General features: G+C 43.3%; 2 protein-coding genes across 3 annotated transcripts; both read right to left on the bottom strand.

Annotated features, from left to right (window-relative positions):
* Nucleotides 1-384: 384 nt before the first annotated feature.
* On the bottom strand, nt 385-13,248 carry LOC115204897 (adhesion G protein-coupled receptor E1). The gene is made up of 19 exons (XM_029770495.1): nt 13,096-13,248; nt 12,705-12,830; nt 12,221-12,364; nt 8,493-8,636; nt 8,204-8,350; nt 7,873-7,910; nt 7,553-7,633; nt 6,972-7,001; nt 6,206-6,389; nt 5,877-5,984; nt 5,474-5,649; nt 4,003-4,194; nt 3,606-3,812; nt 3,184-3,419; nt 2,834-2,900; nt 2,649-2,740; nt 2,045-2,204; nt 1,607-1,669; nt 385-1,426 (listed from the first exon to the last, which is right to left on the bottom strand). Exons 7-19 carry the CDS (start codon nt 7,616-7,618, stop codon nt 1,349-1,351), a joined length of 1,659 nt encoding a protein of 552 aa, XP_029626355.1. The 5' UTR covers nt 7,619-7,633; nt 7,873-7,910; nt 8,204-8,350; nt 8,493-8,636; nt 12,221-12,364; nt 12,705-12,830; nt 13,096-13,248; the 3' UTR covers nt 385-1,348.
* A 431-nt stretch (nt 13,249-13,679) lies between these two features.
* LOC115204910 (uromodulin-like) lies at nt 13,680-19,259 on the bottom strand. Of its 2 annotated transcripts, none has more exons than XR_003880524.1 (4): nt 18,711-19,259; nt 14,895-14,933; nt 14,193-14,570; nt 13,680-13,874 (listed from the first exon to the last, which is right to left on the bottom strand). XR_003880524.1 is itself a non-coding variant. In XM_029770501.1 (4 exons), the coding sequence occupies exons 1-4, from the start codon at nt 15,088-15,090 to the stop codon at nt 13,723-13,725; spliced, it is 633 nt and encodes a 210-aa protein (XP_029626361.1). In that variant the 5' UTR covers nt 15,091-15,139; the 3' UTR covers nt 13,680-13,722. The 2 variants fall into 2 exon arrangements, 1 of the variants encoding a protein (XP_029626361.1); XM_029770501.1 differs by lacking the exon at nt 18,711-19,259 and adding an exon at nt 15,027-15,139.
* Nucleotides 19,260-21,103: the final 1,844 nt, after the last annotated feature.

Genomic DNA, 21,103 nt, shown 5'->3' with positions numbered 1-21,103 from the left:
CACGTTAGTTGACAACTCAACCTGATGTCAATCAAAACTAGACGTTCAACTGACATCTGTGCCCAGTGGGTGATTAGTTAGCTGCCTAGCAACATTGTATACTGAACACCCCCAGACGCACTGCATCAATTTTTAACATGGTTTGGAGTTTATTCCTGACTATTTTGACAAAGTCAAACTCCTTCGAACTCAAAGAGCAGGGCTGTTAACCCAACAGCGTTTCTCAGCTGACAGACCAGCACGACTCCAGCAAGCACTGCAGCTGGGTTCCCATGGTAACAGGCAAAGAGACTAGCAGCACTGTGACTCGGAGCAAAACACCCCACACCCAGCCTCCTCCTTTTCCTCCTCCTACTTCTTCATCTTCTTCTTCTTCTTCTTCTCTGTCCCCCTGTTGTACTCTCTTTCACTCCTGCTGCTGCATTCACCCGTCTTCGAATCTCCCTTTATTTCCATCCATCTCTGTATGCCTCTCGATCTCCTCCTCCAGTTGACTTTTCCTACCATCTATCCATCCAACTCCATCTTTTTGTCTTTCTCTCTCTCCCTACAACCCCACCAGGTTTTCATTATTTGTTAATCAATTGAATCATGGCTAGGCTGGAACAAAAGCCTTCACCCAATGGTATCTCGCCATCAACAGAAGACCTGTGTACTGGCTTTAACTCCTAATTCCAATGAGAGCAAGAGCATTGATGATTAGGTGCTGTCACCGTGTGGTGAAAAGAGGGCATTACAACAGAACGCAAGTGCGGTATTGTCTGTCTCCAACCGTGGCTCTCTTCCAGCTATTCTGTTATAGCTCTGAGAGGATGCCCTCCTGTCCTCTCCTCACCCCTCCTGTGCCAGCTGTGCCTGGAAACCCAGTCGCTATGCTCTCAAAACACTTCAGACTGCAGCTGACCGAGACTTTCTTATCTGGGCTCAGCCACAGGGATTCCATTGAATAAATCTGTATTGTCCCTGAGGGACAATCCAATGGTAAATGCTAGACTCAAAGCAGGTAGAGATGCAGTTATTTATTTATATATAAACAACTGCAACCTAGACATTTTCATTTGTTTATTTTGCACACAGGTAAATATGCTGTAACTACTGTGTATATAATTTATAAATATGAAATTCTATAAATACATTTGCAGGATAAGAAAACATTGTTTTACATAGATAAAGAAAATATTAGTAAATACAAAAGCTCAGGCTGTGTTATCTGAGTCATTAGCATCCATATAAACACACCTCTCTCTCTCTCATACTTAGTGTGTACAGTGTGCATTGAAAGATATACCGTGGAGGCCCACTGTGCTGAAATGCTTTGGAGGTCTGATGGTATCGTATCATGCTGCTCTCATCCTGGCCGTGATCCTTTGTTTTGTCTCTCTTCACCAGCCTTGTCCAGGTCTTCAGAGACGGAAGGTGCTTCTTTCTGTTGGAAAAACAAGACCTCAACAGGTTAGACTTTCTGTGGTAAAAGACTATGCTTACATAAGTTCTATAAGGGACTTGGCCAGAGGGTCATTCAGTAACATTACATCCATCCTGGAAAAAAGAGGAAGCCTCACATAGATGTAAGAACTAGTGATGAGTGAGGAAGGTATAGACTTACCATAGAGTCTGGAGTAGAGGAGCTGGAAGAACAGCCTAACCACTTCCTGTACTCATCACGTACCTATGATACAATACAACAACAACACACCAACACTAATTATACACAGACCACACCGTACAACACAATAACACCTCCGGTACTCCGGTCACCTTTCAAAACACAACACATATTATAAGTACAATATCAGAACCATACCAAAACCATACAACATAAAAATACACAAGGGGTGAGTTATCAGGAAGTTGTGGAGGGGTAGAGAGAGGAGGTTAAAGAGTATGATGGATTGTGGAGGGCAGACAGAGGGGAGGTTAAGAACGTGTGTGTGGGGGGGGGGGGGGGGTTGCGTGAGTGTGTGTGTGTGTGTGTGTGTGTGTGTGTGTGTGTGTGTGTGTGTGTGTGTGTGTGTGTGTGTGCATGCTTGTGGTGTAGGTCTACCTCCTTGTTGAAGAGACAGTGAACGATGTAGAGGAAGGTGCCCTGCTGGGAGTTGAGCACGATGAAGAGGTACTTGAAGACCATGGTGGACTGGAACAAGCCCAGCACCCAGGTACAACCCAGGATCACAAACTGTGCCAGGATCTTAAAGATGATCAGTCTGAAAGAGGGAGGGAGGGAAGTGAGGGGGTGTGAGAGGGAGGTGAGAGTGGACGGGGGAGAGAGAGAGGGAGGGTGGAGGGAGGGAGATGAGAGAGGGGGAAGGTGAGAGGGGGGAGGAAGGTGAGAGAGGGAAGTGAGAGAGGGAGGTGAGAGAGGGGGAGGGAGGTGAGAGGGGGAGGGAGGGAGAGAGATGAGACGGGGAGGGAGGGAGAGAGGTGAGAGGGAGAGAGGGAGGTAAGAGAGTGGGAACGGGAGGGAGGTGAGGGAGGGAGGATGGGAGGGGGAGGGAGGGATGGAGGGAGGGAATGGTATAAAACCATCATATGGATTCATATGAAGAGACAAGAATACTAACACTACCACACATTCCCATCGGTATCAACAAACATACACATTACATATGGCTTAGTTACTGTATGTTTACAGACATATGTACACACACCTGGTGTCTTTGGACTGTGAGACATCACTCTTCATGTTAGCCAAGGTAGGTCTCAAACTCCAGATAGTAACGCAGAACAATATCCAGTTCAGCTGTGGAAGAAGCATAAGAAGGTCAGTGTGTATGTGTGTGTGTATGTGTGTGTGTGTATGTGTGTATGCGTGTGTGCATGTAGATCCACTCACTGCTAGGACAGTACACACTGGCCCTAACACAGCCCAGGTAAAGTATTGTTCTGGCTTCAGCCAGCATCTGAAACACAGAAACAAATAGTGGAAGAGAGACAATGAGTGTGTGTGTGTGTGTGTGTGTGTGTGTGTGTGTGTGTGTGTGTTTGTGGAAGAGAGATAATGTGAGTGTGTGTGTGTGTGTGTGTTTGTGGAAGAGAGATAATGTGTGTGTGTGTGTGTGTGTGTGTGTGTGTGTGTGTGTGTGTGTGTGTGTGTGTGTGTGTGTGTGTGTGTGTGTGTGTGTGTGTGTGTGTGTGTGTGTGTTAGTGGAAGAGAGATAATGTGTGTGTAAAATTTCTACTCACACTTTAGATCCCCCATAGCCATCACGTTTCACAGCTGCAGACACACCCACGATCACCAGGGGGATGCCATAGCCAATCAGGAAGAGGTATTTCTTCTGGAGGCCTTCCCTCTGGATGATCTGGATCCTAGAGAGTCTCTGGACCAGCAGGTAGAGCTGGAGCGCCTCCAGCAGCATCCACAGGAAACTGGCCACTACCAGGAAGTGGAGGAGACCTGCCATTATGGAGCACACCAGCTGGGGGACAGAGAGGACTATGAGATAGAAATAAACACATGGACATGCTCACCAGCATGCAGGCACGCACAGACACACACACACGCACAGACACACACACACGCACAGACATGCACAGACACACACACACAATGAGAACGAAAAAGACATGTACATACAAATGAAGGTTCTTTCCTAACCCAGCACCTTGTGAGTGAGGTAGGTGTAATCCAATAGGAGCAGCAGATGGGACAGGAAAAGGCAGAGGCAGAGGTGGAGGCGGGCTGTGTTGTTGATCTTAGGGTTCCAGCTACACAGCAGGAAGGTGAGGATGGCCAGAGCAAAGAAGACCAGGCCCACGATCACACACACTCTGTTCACCCACTCTAGGAAGGGATTGTCCTCCGACACAGTCTGGAAGGATGGAGGCACACACAATTAAGCATGAACACACACACTAACGTGTGCACCAGAACATAAACACACACACAATCGCTCATGCACACACACACACACACACACACACACACACACACACACACACACACACACACACACACACACACACACACACACACACACACACAGAGAGCTGAGCCTGTACCTCCCCAGTCTGCATGATGAGGGCAAAGGTGGAGAGGTGAGAGCAGCTGCACACTGTGTAGTTCTCATCAGAGAACACAACCCAACAGCCGTTCACTGACCAATGCCTCTCCTTCCCCCCAGTTCCATTCTCAGATTCCATTCCTCTGTCCTCCCAGTACACACAGGTCATCAGGCCAGGCTCAGCCAACCTCTGAGACAGACAGACAGAGAGACAGAGAGACAGAGAGAGAGAGAGAGAGAGAGAGAGAGAGAGAGAGACAGATACATGTTTAAATACTGATAGTATGCTATGAGGGATAGAGGGATGTATAGACTGACACAGCCGGGGAGAGAGGGAAAAGAAGGGAGATTAACAGATTGAGGGAGAGTGAATAACCAGCACAGACCAGCAACATCAACACAGCACCTCAACTGATGGACAGAAAGACAGAGAGTTAGACAGACAGACAGGCAGGCTGGCAGGCATACACAGACAGACAGGCAGGCAGGCTGGCAGGCTGGCATACACAGACAGACAGGCTGGCAGGCTGGCATACACAGACAGACAGGCAGGCAGGCTGGCAGGCTGGCATACACAGACAGACAGGCAGGCTGGCCTACACAGACAGACAGGCAGGCAGGCTGGCAGGCTGGCATACACAGACAGACAGACAGGCAGGCAGGCTGGCAGGCTGGCATACACAGACAGACAGACAGACAGACAGACAGACAGACAGACAGACAGACAGACAGACAGACAGACAGACAGACAGACAGACAGACAGACAGACAGACAGACAGACAGACAGACAGGTAGGCTGGCAGGCTGGCAGGCTGGCATACACAGACAGACAGGCATTTATTTACTTGTATTTCATCACGGGAGCCCAATTGAGACCAGAGTCTCATTGTCAATGGTGCCATGAGAACATAAAGTTAAATAATAATAAAAAACTACAAATAACAAGTAAACGACATTAGAACATTACTAACATCACAGCCATCATAAACAAGTTATTCAAGTCAATCAATTTAAGCAATTGCACACCTTTGTGAACTGATTTATCATCAGGGTTTTAAAATGCCCTAGTGGCACCAGGGACTTTAACAGAGACTAGCCAACCCTTTGATACAGGATGCAGTGGTGAGTATTAATAAAACTCTCACCAGTAATAAAATGAATGGCGCTGTGTCCCCATTAAAGAACAGCATCCAAAGGTTTAAGAGTAGTGGCTGATGCAATCTGGTAAATGGTGTCACCATAGTCAACAACTGGCAGTAAAGTTGACTGTACAATCAGACAGACAGACACACAGACAAACAAACACACAGACTAACAGACAGACACACAGACAAACAGACACACAGACAGACAGACAGACACACAGACAAACAGACACACAGACACACAGACACACAGACAGACAGACAGACAGACAGACAGACAGACAGACAGACAGACAGACAGACAGACAGACAGACAGACAGACCCTCTTGTGGCTCATGGTGAAGTTGACAGGCTCAGAGAGCTGGGTGTGGTTGATCTTGGGCAGTGTGGCGGTGATGACATCAGACAACATCTCTGTGTGGTTTTCTGTCTGCAAGAAGCTAGCACCCAGAAGGCTCTCCATCCCACTGACTGTCAGGAATACTGCTGATGCTGTACCTAAGGAAACAGAGTAGAGGGCTGTCGTTAAATAACACTCAGAACCTTCATCATCATCACCCCAGAATAGTCATCATCATCACCAACAACACCATCATCATCATCACCACCATCATCATCATCAGTATCATTATCATCAGTATGATTCCCATGATAGTCATCGTCATGGTGATATTCTTCATTGTCATCTTAACCACCACTATACAGCTGTGTCTGGTCTATCTCACCATTATTGTTTCTGGCCAGAGCCTTTAGGTTGATGTCCATGGTGTTTCCCCTGGCTGAGAGGGAAGAGGTGTCTGTACTGTTGGCCTCGATTACCTGCAGACTAATGTCTAACATACACATTTACAGTACAAGTATTATTTGATATGGGGAGAATGAGGGAGATTATGTGTATGTTAGACACTAATGTCTGACACAGATACCAGTTATAATTCAACTTTTACTGACAAGGAAATAAACTAAAGCAGTACTGCATTACTGCAGGGGGGGAGGGAGATGGAAAGGTGGTAGGGGCTTATGTAGGTCCAGACTGCGTAATGGTTCTTCTTACCCAGCTCAGGTGTGTGTATGGTTTTGTTGACCCGGCCCTGAGAAGGGTCCACTAAGGCATTCACCAGGAGCTCTGAGATCTTCAGGACCACACTGCCAGACTCCCCGCCATCCTTTCCAGGCCCACTCCACACCTGGCCTGTACTGGCCTGCTGCGCTGAGATGCTTCCAACTCCTGACACCTTCTATGGAAATGGATCGATGAATTCATGGAGGAATTCATTCATGAATGACAACGGTTACATGCACACAATAATGAGATTATTGTGGATAGTCAGGTTAATATAATAGTTTGTTTAAAACGTTTGCATGCTTTGCAAGAAGAACGATTTCCCTAATAATCCTGTTTACACCGACACATCTGAGATCAGGCTACTTTTGATAAATGCCGGAAACCGCCAATCAAAAAAATTATTCTAACACAGTGACCATGTTATTTTTGCGAAGACTATTTGATTCAGAGTTCGGACATAAAAAGTTGGTATGCGAAAAATATTTATAAGACACATACAGTTTTTGCGAACTCACTTCACTCGCGCATTAGATGGAAACGTGCGGTACCCGGTGCTGGCACATGCGCAGATCAAATACACCGCTGGAACGCTGATAAAGATAAGCTGAACTCGGCCATAATCAGTTTAATATCGAATTCTTAGTGTGCATGTAAAGGTACTCAATGATAAACATACTGCCTTGACTAAGACAAACTAACCCTACTCCGATTATTATTATTTAAAACATGAGGCAGAGTTGGAAGGGGGCATTACCAGGGCTGTTGAGAGGCTGTTTGTCACTGACTGAGGAAAAAAGAAAATGGGAGAGAAAGAAGGGAGAGAGGAACGGGGGAGAGATACAATGCCATTGGTTAGCATGTGGAGACATTAAACAGGACCCTCTGGGTAGGGAATAGAACTATGTATTGAAACCTGACCCATTTCCAAACTATCCAAGTGGCGCCAGAAATCAATGAACAAGCATGTCAGTGGCCGTTTGTCTCAAGCGTCTCAGAGTAAGAGTGCTGATTAAGGATCAGTTGAAACTTTAAGATCACATGAACAAAATGACATGGACAGGGGGGACCTGATCCTGGATCAGCACTCCTACTCTGACAGATTTGATACATATGGCTCAAGATCTACAGAAGTGTTTAGAATAGATAGTAAGAGCTATGGGTTGTTTATTTGTATTTTATTTTATCTTTATTTAACTAGAAAAGTCAGTTAAGAACAAATTGTTATTTAAAATGATGGCCAAACCCTCCCCTAACCCGGACGACACTGGGCCAATTGTGCACCACCCCGTTTCTGGACAGGACTCATCTACCAGATGTAAAGGTCGCTGTACTGACCCCCGCTGGTAGGACGATGTCAGGGTTCTCCATCAGCTGTTGGTTCATCTGGTTGAGGAAGTACATCTCCTTAGACTGGCCCTGCAGCGGGAACACAGATACAACATCAGCACAACATCAACACAACATCAGCACATCAACATCAACACAACATCAATACAACATCAGCACAACCAGATGACAATGTTGTTACAACTTTGTCGTCAGTGATACTTTTCCTACATCTTCATCCGACAGGAACATTTTAAAGCCCACCATACTGTATGGGTGGTACTTACACTGGATCCATTCTAAAGACCTGTGTGTTTCCAACCACGTACCTCTGGGGGAACTATGGCGGCTAGAACGTCATCAACACCTGTGAGGGGGGACGGAGGGAAGGAGAGAGAGAGAGGGAAAAGAGAAAGAGACAAAGACAGAGAGAAAGAGAAAGACAGAGAGAGAGAGCGAGAGAGAGAGAGAGAGAGAGAGAGAGAGAGAAAAGAGAGAGCAACACAGAGATAGAGAGTGAGAAAGATAAATAAAAAGAGAGAGAAAGAGAGAAAAGAGAGAAAATAATATATCAAGTTCCCATCAGACCTCCGAAGCATTTCACTACACTGGACTTCTTCTGTACATAATATCTTTCCAAACAATACAAGTATGACTCACTTTCACACACAGTGACGTCAGTTTCCCACAGTACTCCAGTGGAGGAGAAGTATCCGTCCACACAGGAACAGTGGAAGGTCCCTGGTGCATTGGTACACACAGAGTGGAGACCACATAGACCAGGGGTGTTAGCACACTCATCTATGTCTGCAGGGAGAAACAAACACTGGGATATACACATATACAGTAATGGATACCCATACAAAGATACACCACACATACACACACAAACACACACACTTTTACATGCATGCATACATGCGCACACTCAGTGAAGTATGTCACAGACCTAGGCATGGGTTTAAGGGGCTGGCTATGGCATCTGGGCTGGTGAGCAGGTAGCCAAAGAGGCAGGTACAGCTGTATGCTGCATAAGAGTTGGTACAGTTGGCATCGGGACCACACACGGTTTTGTTCAGACACTCATTAATGTCTGTAGGGTTCAAACCACAGATACAACTGATAAGAACAAGTTATGGTCACCAAGCATGTCAGAGTAGGACTGCTGATCTAGGATCAGGTGCTCCCTATCCAACATCTCAGTCATTAGGATCTAAAAGGAAAAATGTATCCTAGATCAGCACTCCTATTCTGAGACACGTTGTGAATACAGGCCCAGAATCACCTAACACCATTATCTTATCCTAGACCCCTGTATGTCCCAAATGGCACCCTATTCACTATATACATACACCCTGTATACATATACATACACCTCATATACACATTCACCATATACATACACCCTGTATACATATACACATTCACTATATATATACAGACCTGTATGTTTTATATATACCCTCATAGATATCATCCTAACCAATTTGCCCTCTAAATACACCTCTGCTGTTTTCAACCAAGATCTCAGCGATCACTGCCTCATTGCCTGCATCCGTAATGGGTCAGCGGTCAAACGACCTCCACTCATCACTATCAAACGCTCCCTGAAACACCTCAGCGAGCAGGCCTTTCTAATCGACCTGGCCCGGGTATCCTGGAAGGATATCCACCTCATCCCGCCAGTAGAGGATGCCTGGTTATTTTATTTAAATGCCTTCCTCACCATCTTAAATAAGCATGCCCCATTCAAGAAATTTAGAACAAGGAACAGATATAGCCCTTGGTTCTCTCCAGACCTGACTGCCCTTAACCAACACAAAAACATCCTGTGGCGTTCTGCATTAGCATCGAACAGCCCCCGTGAAATGCAACTTTTTAGGGAAGTTAGAAACCAATATACACAGGCAGTTAGAAAAGCCAAGGCTAGCTTTTTCAAGCAGAAATTTGCTTCCTGCAACACAAACTCAAAAGGTTCTGGGACATTGTAAAGTCCATGGAGAATAAGAGCACCTCCTCCCAGCTGCCCACTGCACTGAGGATAGGAAACTCTGTCACCACCGATAAATCCACTATAATTGAGAATTTCAATAAGCATTTCACTACGGCTGGCCATGCTTTCCACCTGGCCACCCCTACCCCCATCAACAGCACTGCACCCCCCACAGCAACTCACCCAAGCCTTCCCCATTTCTCCTTCTCCCAAATCCAGTCAGCTGATGTTCTGAAAGAGCTGCAAAATCTGGACCCCCACAAATCAGAAGGGCTAGACAATCTGGACCCTTTCTTTCTAAAATGATCTACCGAAATTGTTGCAACCCCTATTACTAGCCTGTTCATTCTCACTTTCGTGTCGCCTGAGATTCCCAAAGATTGGAAAGCAGCTGCGGTCATCCCCCTCTTCAAAGGGGGGGACACTCTTGACCCAAACTGCTACAGACCTATATCTATCCTACCCTGCCTTTCTAAGGTCTTCGAAAGCCAAGTTAACAAACAGATCACCGACCATTTCGAATCCCACTGTACCTTCTCCGCTATGCAATCTGGTTTCAGAGCTGGTCATGGGTGCACCTCATCCACGCTCAAGGTCCTAAATGATATCTTAACCGCCATCGATAAGAAACAGTACTGTGCAGCCGTAGTCATTGACCTGCCCAAGGCTTTCGACTCTGTCAATCACCACATCCTCATCGGCAGACTCAACAGCCTTGATTTCTCAAATGATTGCCTCGACTGATTCACCAACTACTTCTCCGACAGAGTTCAGTGTGTCAAATCTGAGGGCCTGTTGTCCGGGCCTCTGGCAGTCTCTATGGGGGTGCCACAGGGTTCAATTCTTGGGCCGTCTCTCTTCTCTGTATATATCAATGATGTCGCTCTTGCTGCTGGTGAGTCTCTGATCCACCTCTACGCAGACGACACCATTCTGTATACCCCTGGCCCTTCTTTGGACACTGTGTTAACAACCCTCCAGACGAGCTTCAATGCCATACAACTCTCCTTCCGTGGCCTACAACTGCTCTTAAATACAAGTAAAACTAAATGCATGCTCTTCAACTGATCGCTGCCTGCACCTGCATCACTACTCCAGCATCACTACTCTGGACGGTTCTGACTTAGAATATGTGGACAACTACAAATACCTAGGTGTCTGGTTAGACTGTAAACTCTCCTTCCAGACTCACATAAAACATCTCCAATCCAAAGTTAAATCTAAAATTGGCTTCCTATTTCGGAAAAAAGCATCCTTCACTCATGCTGCCAAACATACCCTCGTAAAACTGACCATCTTACCGATCCTCGACTTTGGCGATGTCATTTACAAAATAGCCTCCAACACCCTACTCAACAAATTGGATGCACTCTATCACAGTGCCATCCGTTTTGTCACCAAAGCCCCATATACAACCCACCACTGCGACCTGTACGCTCTCGTTGGCTGGCCCTCGCTTCATACTCGTTGCCAAACCCACTGGCTCCAGGTCATCTACAAGACCCTGCTAGGTAAAGTCCCGCCTTATCTCTGTTCGCTGATCACCATAGCTGCACCCACCCGTAGCACGCGTTCCAGCAGGTATATCTCACTTGTCACCACCAAAGCCAATTCCTCCTTTGGCCGCCTCTCCTTCCAGTTCTCTGCTGCCAATGACTGGAACGAACTACAAAAATCTCTGAAACTGGAAACACTTATCTCCCTCACTAGCTTTAAGCACCAGCTGTCAGAGCAGCTCACAGATCACTGCACCTGTACATAGCCCATCTATAAATAGCCCAAACAACTCCCTCTTCCCCTACTGTATTTATTTATTTTGCTCCTTTGCACCCCAGTATTTCTACTTTGCACACTCATCTACTGTCAAATCTACCATTCCAGTGTTTTAATTGCTATATTGTATTTACTTCGCCACCATGGCCTATTTATTGCCTTTACCTCCCTTATCTCGTCTCATTTGCTCACATTGTATATAGACTTATTTTTCTACTGTATTATTGACTGTATGTTTGTTTTACTCCATGTGTTACTCTGTGTTGTTGTTTGTGTCTCACTGCTTTGCTTTATCTTGGCCAGGTCGCAGTTGTAAATGAGAACTTGTTCTCAACTTGCCTACCTAGTTAAATAAAGGTGAAATAAAAAAAATAAAAAATACATACACATTCACTATATACGTACACCCTGTATACATATACATACAGCTTATATACACATTAACTATGTTTATACACCCTGTATACATATACATACACCTTGTATAAACATTCACTATATACTTACACCCTGTATACATATACCTTCTATACACATTCACTATATACAATCACCCTGTATACATATACACCCCATATACACATTAACTATATACATACACCCTGTATACATATACATACACCTTATATATACATTCACTATATATATACACCCTGTATACATATACACCCTATATACACATTAACTATACACATACACCCTATATACACATGAACTATATACATACACCCTGTATACATATACACCCTATATACACATTAACTTTATACATACACCCTATATACATACACATACACCCTATATACAAATTCACTATATACATAGGAATAGGGTGCCATTTGGGATGTAAACCTAGTCAGTGCCCCATGATACAGTATGTTAACGACAACAGCAGTGAGACAACACAGTACCTATACAGGGGTTGGCCTTGCTGGGGTCTAGGACTGGGTTTGTGGGTGAGAAGCCAAGGAGACAGGTACAGTTGTGGGCTCCTGGTGTGTTAGTACAGACAGACTCCTGACCACAGATGGTTGAGTTGAAACACTCGTCAATATCTGTGGGGGTTCAATAGTTGAATAGTTCAGTTAACATATTAGCATCTTATGACAGGGTGCCAGGCAGCATCCAGGTTGACAACATTATGGTCAGTAGTGTATGATATAGATAATAATATACTGTAACATAAAATGCTACCATGAGTTCTTCCATCTCCTTTAGGAAGCACTGTAAATTAGCATAAGTTAGGTGTAATGGTGCAATGCACATGACTGTTGTTATCCATTCAATATGTTAATGTTTTACCGGTCCCTATCTAAATAAATGGTTTATATTCAAATATTGAAAAAGTTTAATCAGATTTATCACAGAAAGCTAGTGTTAGTGCTGTTCAGAGACCTTGGCAGTCGAAGGGTCCGTCAGGCTTGTATCCCTTGTAACAGGTGCAGGTGTAATTTCCCGGTGTGTTTGTACATTTACCGAAACCACCACAAACCTCCTCAATCTCCACACACTCATTCACATCTGGGGGGACATAGATTTTATATGCCAATATTTACAAAGTTCCATAAATCAAAGCACACAAAACTAGACAACGTTCAGCAATTTTAATTTTTGTGTTTTTTTATCTTGCTTACACAGCAGACAGAAGACAAATTCACACATATATATTCACAAAGTTAATATATATAAAACGCAGGAATGTCGTTCATAGCAGCCATGAAATTCAAACTCTGGTCTCATATCATTGATATGATTGGTGCAGTAGGTGTATGAGTGGTAAACATACCTGTGCAGGGGTTGCGGGATGGGTTGAGTGCCAAGGCTGGATCTGAGGGTACAAACCCCTCTAGACAGCTACAGTTGTAGACTCCTGGTAAATTAGTACAGTTGGAATGCGGACCGCAGAGATTAGCGGTCTCCTCACACTCATTGATATCTGTTGGGGAGGGTTAGGACAGGGTAAGAGGCTATCTTCTACATTAAGGGTAGGGAAAATACGGCCCCGGCCAGCGAGTCGATTCAATTCAGCCCGCAGTGGATTGTTTTTTAAGAAATAGTTTTTTCTTTCTTAAATTATTATTTTGGATAGAAGAACGGCTTCAAAATTAATTTGGACTAATTTCTCATTTCTGAATCCTGATGTGGCCCTCGAGCCAAAAAGTATGCCTACCCCTAGTCCTGTTCTACACACACAGACACACACACACACACACACACATAATAAACAAACCAGTTTAAATGGTCAAATTCCCATTTGTGACTGACTATTATTATTTCCATGTGAGAAGTGCAGTGTTTTGTATCGGTGGGTCTATGCTGAATGAACAACCATCATACTGCCTTACCTGATCAAACACTTAGGACTATCTGAACTGATTTAACTGATATAACCACACAGCCCGTTACATAGCTACTACACACTTCTACCTTGGCAACCATAGGACTCGTTTGTGGGTAGATGTGTTGGAGGTATCTTGTATCCAGAGACACATTGACAGCCTCCATTTTTGGTCGTACTGCACTCTGCAAGGGGACCGCAGGAGTCTGCCACACAGTTCCTATGGTCTGGACAGAGAGAAGAGACACACAGAGAGTTTACTTTAACAGTCTGATATTTTAGCTTGGAATAATGAGACACAAGAGCAGGTTCACTTCAGTCAAATATAATGTCTCTGTGACTGCAGATTGACTGCTTCAAAAACAAGTAGCTTGCTTTATGATTTACTACTTTTTTACTATACACCAATAGATTCAATTCAACTTCAGATAAAGTACATTTAAACAGCTCAATACACTTAACAGTTAAATAGACAATAAAATGTGTTTGGTAGGAGTACTGTACAAGTCATATAAAAGCAGGGGATTTCTATACTCGCTACTCACATGTCACATAACCCATGTAGTCGATTGGGTGGTTGTTCATCTGCCTGTACACATAGAATCCTCCAGAAGAGCAGTAGATCACTTGAATAGCTACATTGTAATTACAGCAGAAACCTGTGTTTCCACACGCATTGCCTGTTGTTGGAGTCTCAGACTCAGACTGAGGATGTGTAAAGGTCAGATGGATGGGAAAATATACCCCGCTGTAAGAGAGTGGAGCACATTGTGGAATGATGGTGTCCCCTCCAATACCGACGTAGCGCACCCATATGTTTGTTCGCCTTATGTCGGTATTGATGGGGTAGCCGGGGATAGAGGAAGAGATGAAGAGATAGTTACGTCGAGGCTCATCCAGAGCCGTGTAGCCATCACAGGAACCTGGGTGAAAGAAGAAGAAGACAATAAAAAATAGAGCCCCAATGTCAGGGTTAAGCTATGGACCCACTGTTCCATCACCAGGAGAAATTGGACACATTGCCCTACGACGAGTTACTTCTGTACTGTTAAACCTCCTACCAAATATCAGAAGTCATAATCAAACTGATCACATAGAATACAAATAAGAACATGCAGGGGTTATAGAACTTCCCCCTGGGCACAGACATCAATTCAATGTCTATTCCACGTTGGTTAAACGTAATTTCATTGAAATGACGTGGAAACAATGTTGATTTAACCAGTCTGTGCCCAGTGGGTACTTACCATTAGGATAAGAGGAAGTCTCAATGATGAACAGAGAACCTGAAAGGAAGGAGAAGACACAAAGTCAAGGGCAGACAGTAATACTAGATGGTGATCATTTGGGATAAAATACTGAAATATCAGTCCACTCACCCAGGAGTAGAGACAGAGAACAGTAGCTCATCCTGACAGATCCCTCTTCTAGGGCTGAATACATTGAATACCTTCACCCAGTCTAACCCATACGTGCATCCCAAGAGAAACAGCTCAATTTGCACACCATCCAAAACTCTGTTATCAGAAGGTTTGAGACTTATGCAAATGATCTGGTTTAGGTTTGGATACAAACCTCCATCTTAACAAAACAAAGTGAGGGAGACGATGGCTGAGGACAGAAGCTACTCTTTCACTGATGGCAGGGAGGGGGAAGAGGTGGATGTCATCCATGTTGAGGCCTGCTCTGTGGTAAACGCATAAGTAGCATAACACAGCCTCAGACAATTACAACAGGCAACTCAAATTGGCTTTGCAATTCAGAAGTCTAATAAGGATTTTCTTGTAATCTCTGGAAATACCCAACCATCAAGACTAGGCCTAAAGCCTAGAGATGTTATGCTTGTGGTGTGGCTTGACCATAGATCAGATCTTGTCGTTGTTAGTCAACTGTAATTAAAATGCATCTTAAAAAATGATGACCTATCCCAGTAGCCCACTTTGCCCTTATAGCCTACATGGCAAAATATAACTAGATATGAATGTTGGACAATCAACGAACAGGCCTATATGGTGAAGTGAGTGCTACAGGCTCCTCACACCACCAATATGCTCTCAGTCACACATGGGTTATTACAGATGGGATGGCGGCAACGATGAGTAGAAACCTTAGATGAATCCCAGGGGCTGGTTTGAAGCCACTATGCAGCCATGTTTGTGCTCCTCCACCGTTGTAAAAAGGTTTTTGGAAGATATACTGTAGAAATGCATTTATTAATGTATACATTTGTTTTTGCCAAGTGTATTCTACTACAGACACCCTAATGCATATTTTAAATTACATTATGTGAACTGAACATAATGTAACCTTCCCAAGTTCTCTCACATCACCCCGCTCCTCCGCTCTCTCCACTGGCTTCCAGTTGAAACTCGCATCCGCTACAAGTCCATGGTGCTTGCCTACCGAGCTGTGAGGGGAACGGCACCTCCCTACCTTCAGGCTCTGATCAGGCCCTACACCCAAACAAGGGCACTGCGTTTATCCACCTCTGGCCTGCTCGCCTCCCTACCTCTGAGGAAGCACAGTTCCCGCTCAGCCCAGTCAAAACTGTTCGCTGCTCTGGCACCCCAATGGTGGAATAAGCTCCCTCACGACGCCAGGACAGCGGAGTCAATCACCACCTTCCGGAGACACCTGAAACCCCACCTCTTTAAGGAATACCTGGGATAGGATAAAGTAATCCTTCTAACCCCCCATTAAAAGATTTAGATGCACTATTGTAAAGTGGTTGTTCCACTGGATATCATAAGGTGAATGCACCAATTTGTAAGTCGCTCTGGATAAGAGCGTCTGCTAAATGACTTAAATGTAAATGTAAATGTATATACACTGCTCAAAAAAATAAAGGGAATCTAGGGTTTATATACATCATTGGATGGAATCATGTGCCCTCTGCCTTGTTAACGGGAGACGTGGTGCTCCATACCCATTACAGCCTGTCAAATTGAAAGCATGGAATTTTTCAACTAACCTGTTCTTGACGATACTTTCTTTGTTCTGATTCGGTTAAAAGTCTATATTATAAATGCTTGTGTCCAGTTGTAGGTGGTTCTCCAAAAGTTAGAGAATATTCAGAAATATATTAAATCCATGTTTTGTATCAAGTGAGAAATGCCTCTTGCATGTGTGTAGATCTTTGTTTTGGTAGCACTGTGTGACGTGCTGTCATCTACTTCTACACGTGGCCATGGCCGCGTCGCATAGAAACGACTAGTTCCTGTAAAGATGTTTGGAAATGTAAGATTTCTGGCTGCTAAAATGTCAAGGGAACTCCTCACTTGGTGCAAAACATGGATTTCATATCTTTCTGAATCTTCGCTGGCTTTTGGAGAACCACCTGGACACAGACATTTATCAGATACACTTTTTACAGAACCGGGAAAGAAGAAAGTATCGCCAAGAACAGATTAGTTGAATTTACCAATTTAATGAAGGATAGGAATATTGCCTTTTACATTGCAGAACCAGTTTACTGGCTGCAACTGAAGGGATTCGATTAAGCAGCCAAGGGTTGCACCGGGTTATTGCCCGTGACATGAACAGGCAAAAGAGGTGAGGGAGGAGCTGCTTTATCAAATCTAACAGTAATCTGAGTTGCCCGGTAATCTGCGCTGCCCATATTGCGGACAAGGCAGCATGGTGCATCGTTCTGAAACAATCAACATGTATTTTCCATAAAGTATATGTTTGAATTTTTTTACTTCTTTTAGGCCTACTTAGGAAGACAGATTAAGAAGATGTGCATTTTCATCACGAGAACAAACACTTTTAGATGTGAAAACATTGAATCCTACTCATTACTCCACGTGCTTAACCTACGGCACTTTTGTTTTGAGCACTTTTGGACGGGGCAGCCGGCTCACGCCAGGGAGGCACCCTTGTTCCAAAAGGAATGAAATCACTTTTCACCCAGTGCAAACTCTGCCCAACCGTGCACTCTTAATTTAATCCCCTCATTGTAATTTAGTAGGCTAATGGATTGATCCTGGACAGGGCCCTTTGAGGCCAATTTGTTAATTTAAGACTGCACGTGCCTTACCTGGGTCTGTTCAGTTTTGACCGGTTAAGCCTGATGCATAGGCTTCTTCTATTTAGCTGTTGCCAGTGTATCGTCAATGTAGTAAATCTTCCAAGACTATTTGATTGACATGTTGTATTATATGGCGCCTTCACCGATGAATCACTAAAACCTGTAGCTATAATGTAATAAATATTTGAGCACTTCAACCTGCCTTGCCTCTTGTTGAGTGTCTGTCCGTACGACTGCTAAGGTCTTTCTACAGAATACTTGAAGCTTAATTCAAATTTGCAGCAAGATTAAAGAGGCGCTCATAAAAGATTAGTGCATATCACAGGTGCTTACGTTATGTTTTTATTCAGTTGAGGATTTTACACAATTTACCATTTGTCAAATAAAATCACAGATTCTCAAAGTTTTGGATACTGTGAAAATCTCTTGTTGCCACTTAGACTCACCTTGCAGGTTTCAGAATGACAAGTGTGTGCACGTCAGGGCAGTGTTTTTTAAACAAAGAAAGTCTGTTAACATTGCTGCTGAGCTTGAAGACAGACAGGGACAAGCATTGATTTCTATCACCTGTTGACTCATGATGGTTCTCAGAGAACACACCTTAAAGGGGACTGAGGGGGTTGGGGGGAATGGGTTGGGGAAGCCTGTTTTGATTATTTCCCTTACATACAGAATATTACAAAACTGTTGATGCTGTTCTCTGTCTCAGTATGCATTTCTCTGAATGTTTTTCTTTTTTCGAGTGGTTGCCCACAGGTACAGGAAATGATTAAATATGAAATGCAAATACTATATCTGAATGAATATATCTGAATGAATATATCTGAATGAATATATCTGAATGAATAGGATTTGAATGTTATACCAGTACCTGTAACTCCCTTCTGAAAAAAGGATAATCTTATTAAAAAGTTGGTCATACAAAACAGGGATAAAACCATGCTGATGGAGAGATACTGTGGATGGACTAGACAGAACGAAGACAGAAAGAAGTAGAACCTAGAAAGAAGTAAAATAGTACGTCATTACTCACTGTTTTGCCTGTGCTGTCAATTTGTCTTGTAAAGCTGGGCATGCTCTGTTGCATCTGCTGATCTCTATGTAAATACAGCACACTGACAAGACAAATGGAAAATAAAGAAACCAAGAAAAAAAAAGGTTTTCAACTCCCTGTGTTCATGTGAATAAGATTTGAGAAGGTAAATCGCAGCTGTCTTTGTGCAAACCTGGTTTTATTTGTAAATGTATTTTCTATCATTATCTGCAGTCCTCTCTCAACATGCTTTCAGGGGTTTAGGGCGGTTCATTTGAGTGACGAGTGAAGCCAAAGCAAAGATTCTATGTAAAGGCCGCTTATGTCAATTCTCTGAGTCTTCATTTGTATACTACTCTAAAATGTTTTTTTTGTTTATTTGCTTCTTGATATTTCTGTAAATAGTATAGTATTACCCTTCCTTATTCTGAATTTCCAAACATTGCAAACAAATTTAGTTAGATGAGCGTTTCCCAATCCAGAGCCTCATTTATCAAAGGTGCATGCACATAAAAAGACTCTAAACCTAAGGTGCATTCAGTTCACTTGAACGTTTGCTAAGTTGTGGAACGGTTTGTACTGAACGACACATTTACCCACAACGTTCTTTCTTGTATGTTATTGAACAGGCTTTGGGGTACTTTTGCTCCTGTTTGGTGGGTGTGGCGAGGTGGGGCTTGAAACAATGAGTGACCTATTTAAAGGGTGGTGGCCATGCTGACTACGTTACCCAATCCACAACCCAACCCCTCCCAGTTTTTCAACTGGTCGTTCAATACAGCACCGTTCCAGAACGTAAAGACTTACTGAACGCAGCCCTTGTGTATGCCAGTGTTCCTGCAAAGGTTGGTATTTATCAATTATGAACTTGACAGAAAAGTATGATTATTTCCACAGTCCACATACTCTCAGATCATGCATATGCACAACTTCTAGTGGTTGATCAATTGTATTGCAAGCAAATATTGTTATTTTGAGGGATGAATTGCAGATGAATTATAATAATGGTAGTCTAATATAAACATTATAATGTAGGCCTAATGATAAAACAGATGCATTTGCCGTTGGTAAGGAGATTGCAAGGCAGCATGTGGCTTATGTGCTTATTTTACTTGTATTATATAGGCCTAAATCATAATCATATTGCAGGACGTCTCTCCTTTTCCGACATGACTGACTTATTCCCACTACACAACAAATATTAGCCTACCATTTATCCATCACTCATTTAATAGCCAAACTTCCTCGAAAATAAATAGCTAGACAGGTAGCCTATTTAAAATATTTGACAGCATAGGCTATGATGTTGTGCAATTGGAGCACAACATCATAGCCTATTTAAATGTAGAGCCAATACCAAGGGAGGAGATAGAAACACAATCTATTGATAAACAAAATAGTCAACCTGGACTCATGTGTAGACGTAACATGGTACACAAAAAATCCGGGTTGCTCAAATTAGTATGATATGTTATGTTTGGCATGGTATGTATTCATTTGTGGATGTCAATCATCATTTGGTATGATACAGTATGTTACTAATTACAATTCGTATGATATGTTACGAATTACAATTTGTATGATATGTTGCGAATTGCAATTTGTTGTGGCTAACGATAGCTAGATGGCTAGGTGGCTAATGCTAATATTAGCTAGGTGGTTAACGTTAGCTAGGCAATGGGTTTGGGGTTTAGGTTAGGGTTAAGGTTAGTGTTGAGGTTAAGGGTTAGGTTAAAGGGTTAGGTTAAAGGGTTAAGGTAAGGGGAAGGGTTAGCTAAAATGGTTAAGTAATCGCAAAGTAGCAAAAATGCAAAAGTTGTTTGTGATGAGATTCGAACACACACCTTTTGGTTGTTGACAATCACATTAATTCAAACACGCAACCTTTGGGTTGCTAGACAATCGCGTTATACGCCCGTCCATCCACCCCAACCAACCACCCTCCTTTAGTTTTGCCTTAAGTAACCTTCTGTCTCATGTAACCACACCAAACGTAACATATCATATTAATTTCAGTATCCCAGATTTCTTACAATGTTACTTCTAGTCTATGAGACCAGGTTGAAATATTGTACAACAATTCGTATTTTCCGTAGAAGTATGCTGTAGCATTGATCAAATAGACAATCAAACTTGCAAAATGTGCTGCCAGTGTTTGGCACTTGCTATAAGCGGCATGCATTTTTTGGTTTGAAAAAGTCACTGCAAAAGATAAAAACATTATGCAACAACTTTATATAAATGTAATCTAATTTGCCATTGCATTATCTTTTAGAAACTTCCATGGCATCTTCAACATCTCCAAATCATACAGCAAATGAGGGTGATTTTGTACCAGAAAAGGTGAATGGAGGGCGTTTTCCAGGCAGGGTTGTAACACTCGTTCACAAGTG

Source organism: Salmo trutta, chromosome 1 (genome assembly GCF_901001165.1).
Source record: "Salmo trutta chromosome 1, fSalTru1.1, whole genome shotgun sequence".
NCBI classification, from domain to species: Eukaryota; Metazoa; Chordata; class Actinopteri; order Salmoniformes; family Salmonidae; genus Salmo; species Salmo trutta.
The sequence above is the reverse complement of the archived record's forward strand: the minus strand, read 5'-3'. Positions and strand labels throughout refer to the sequence as shown.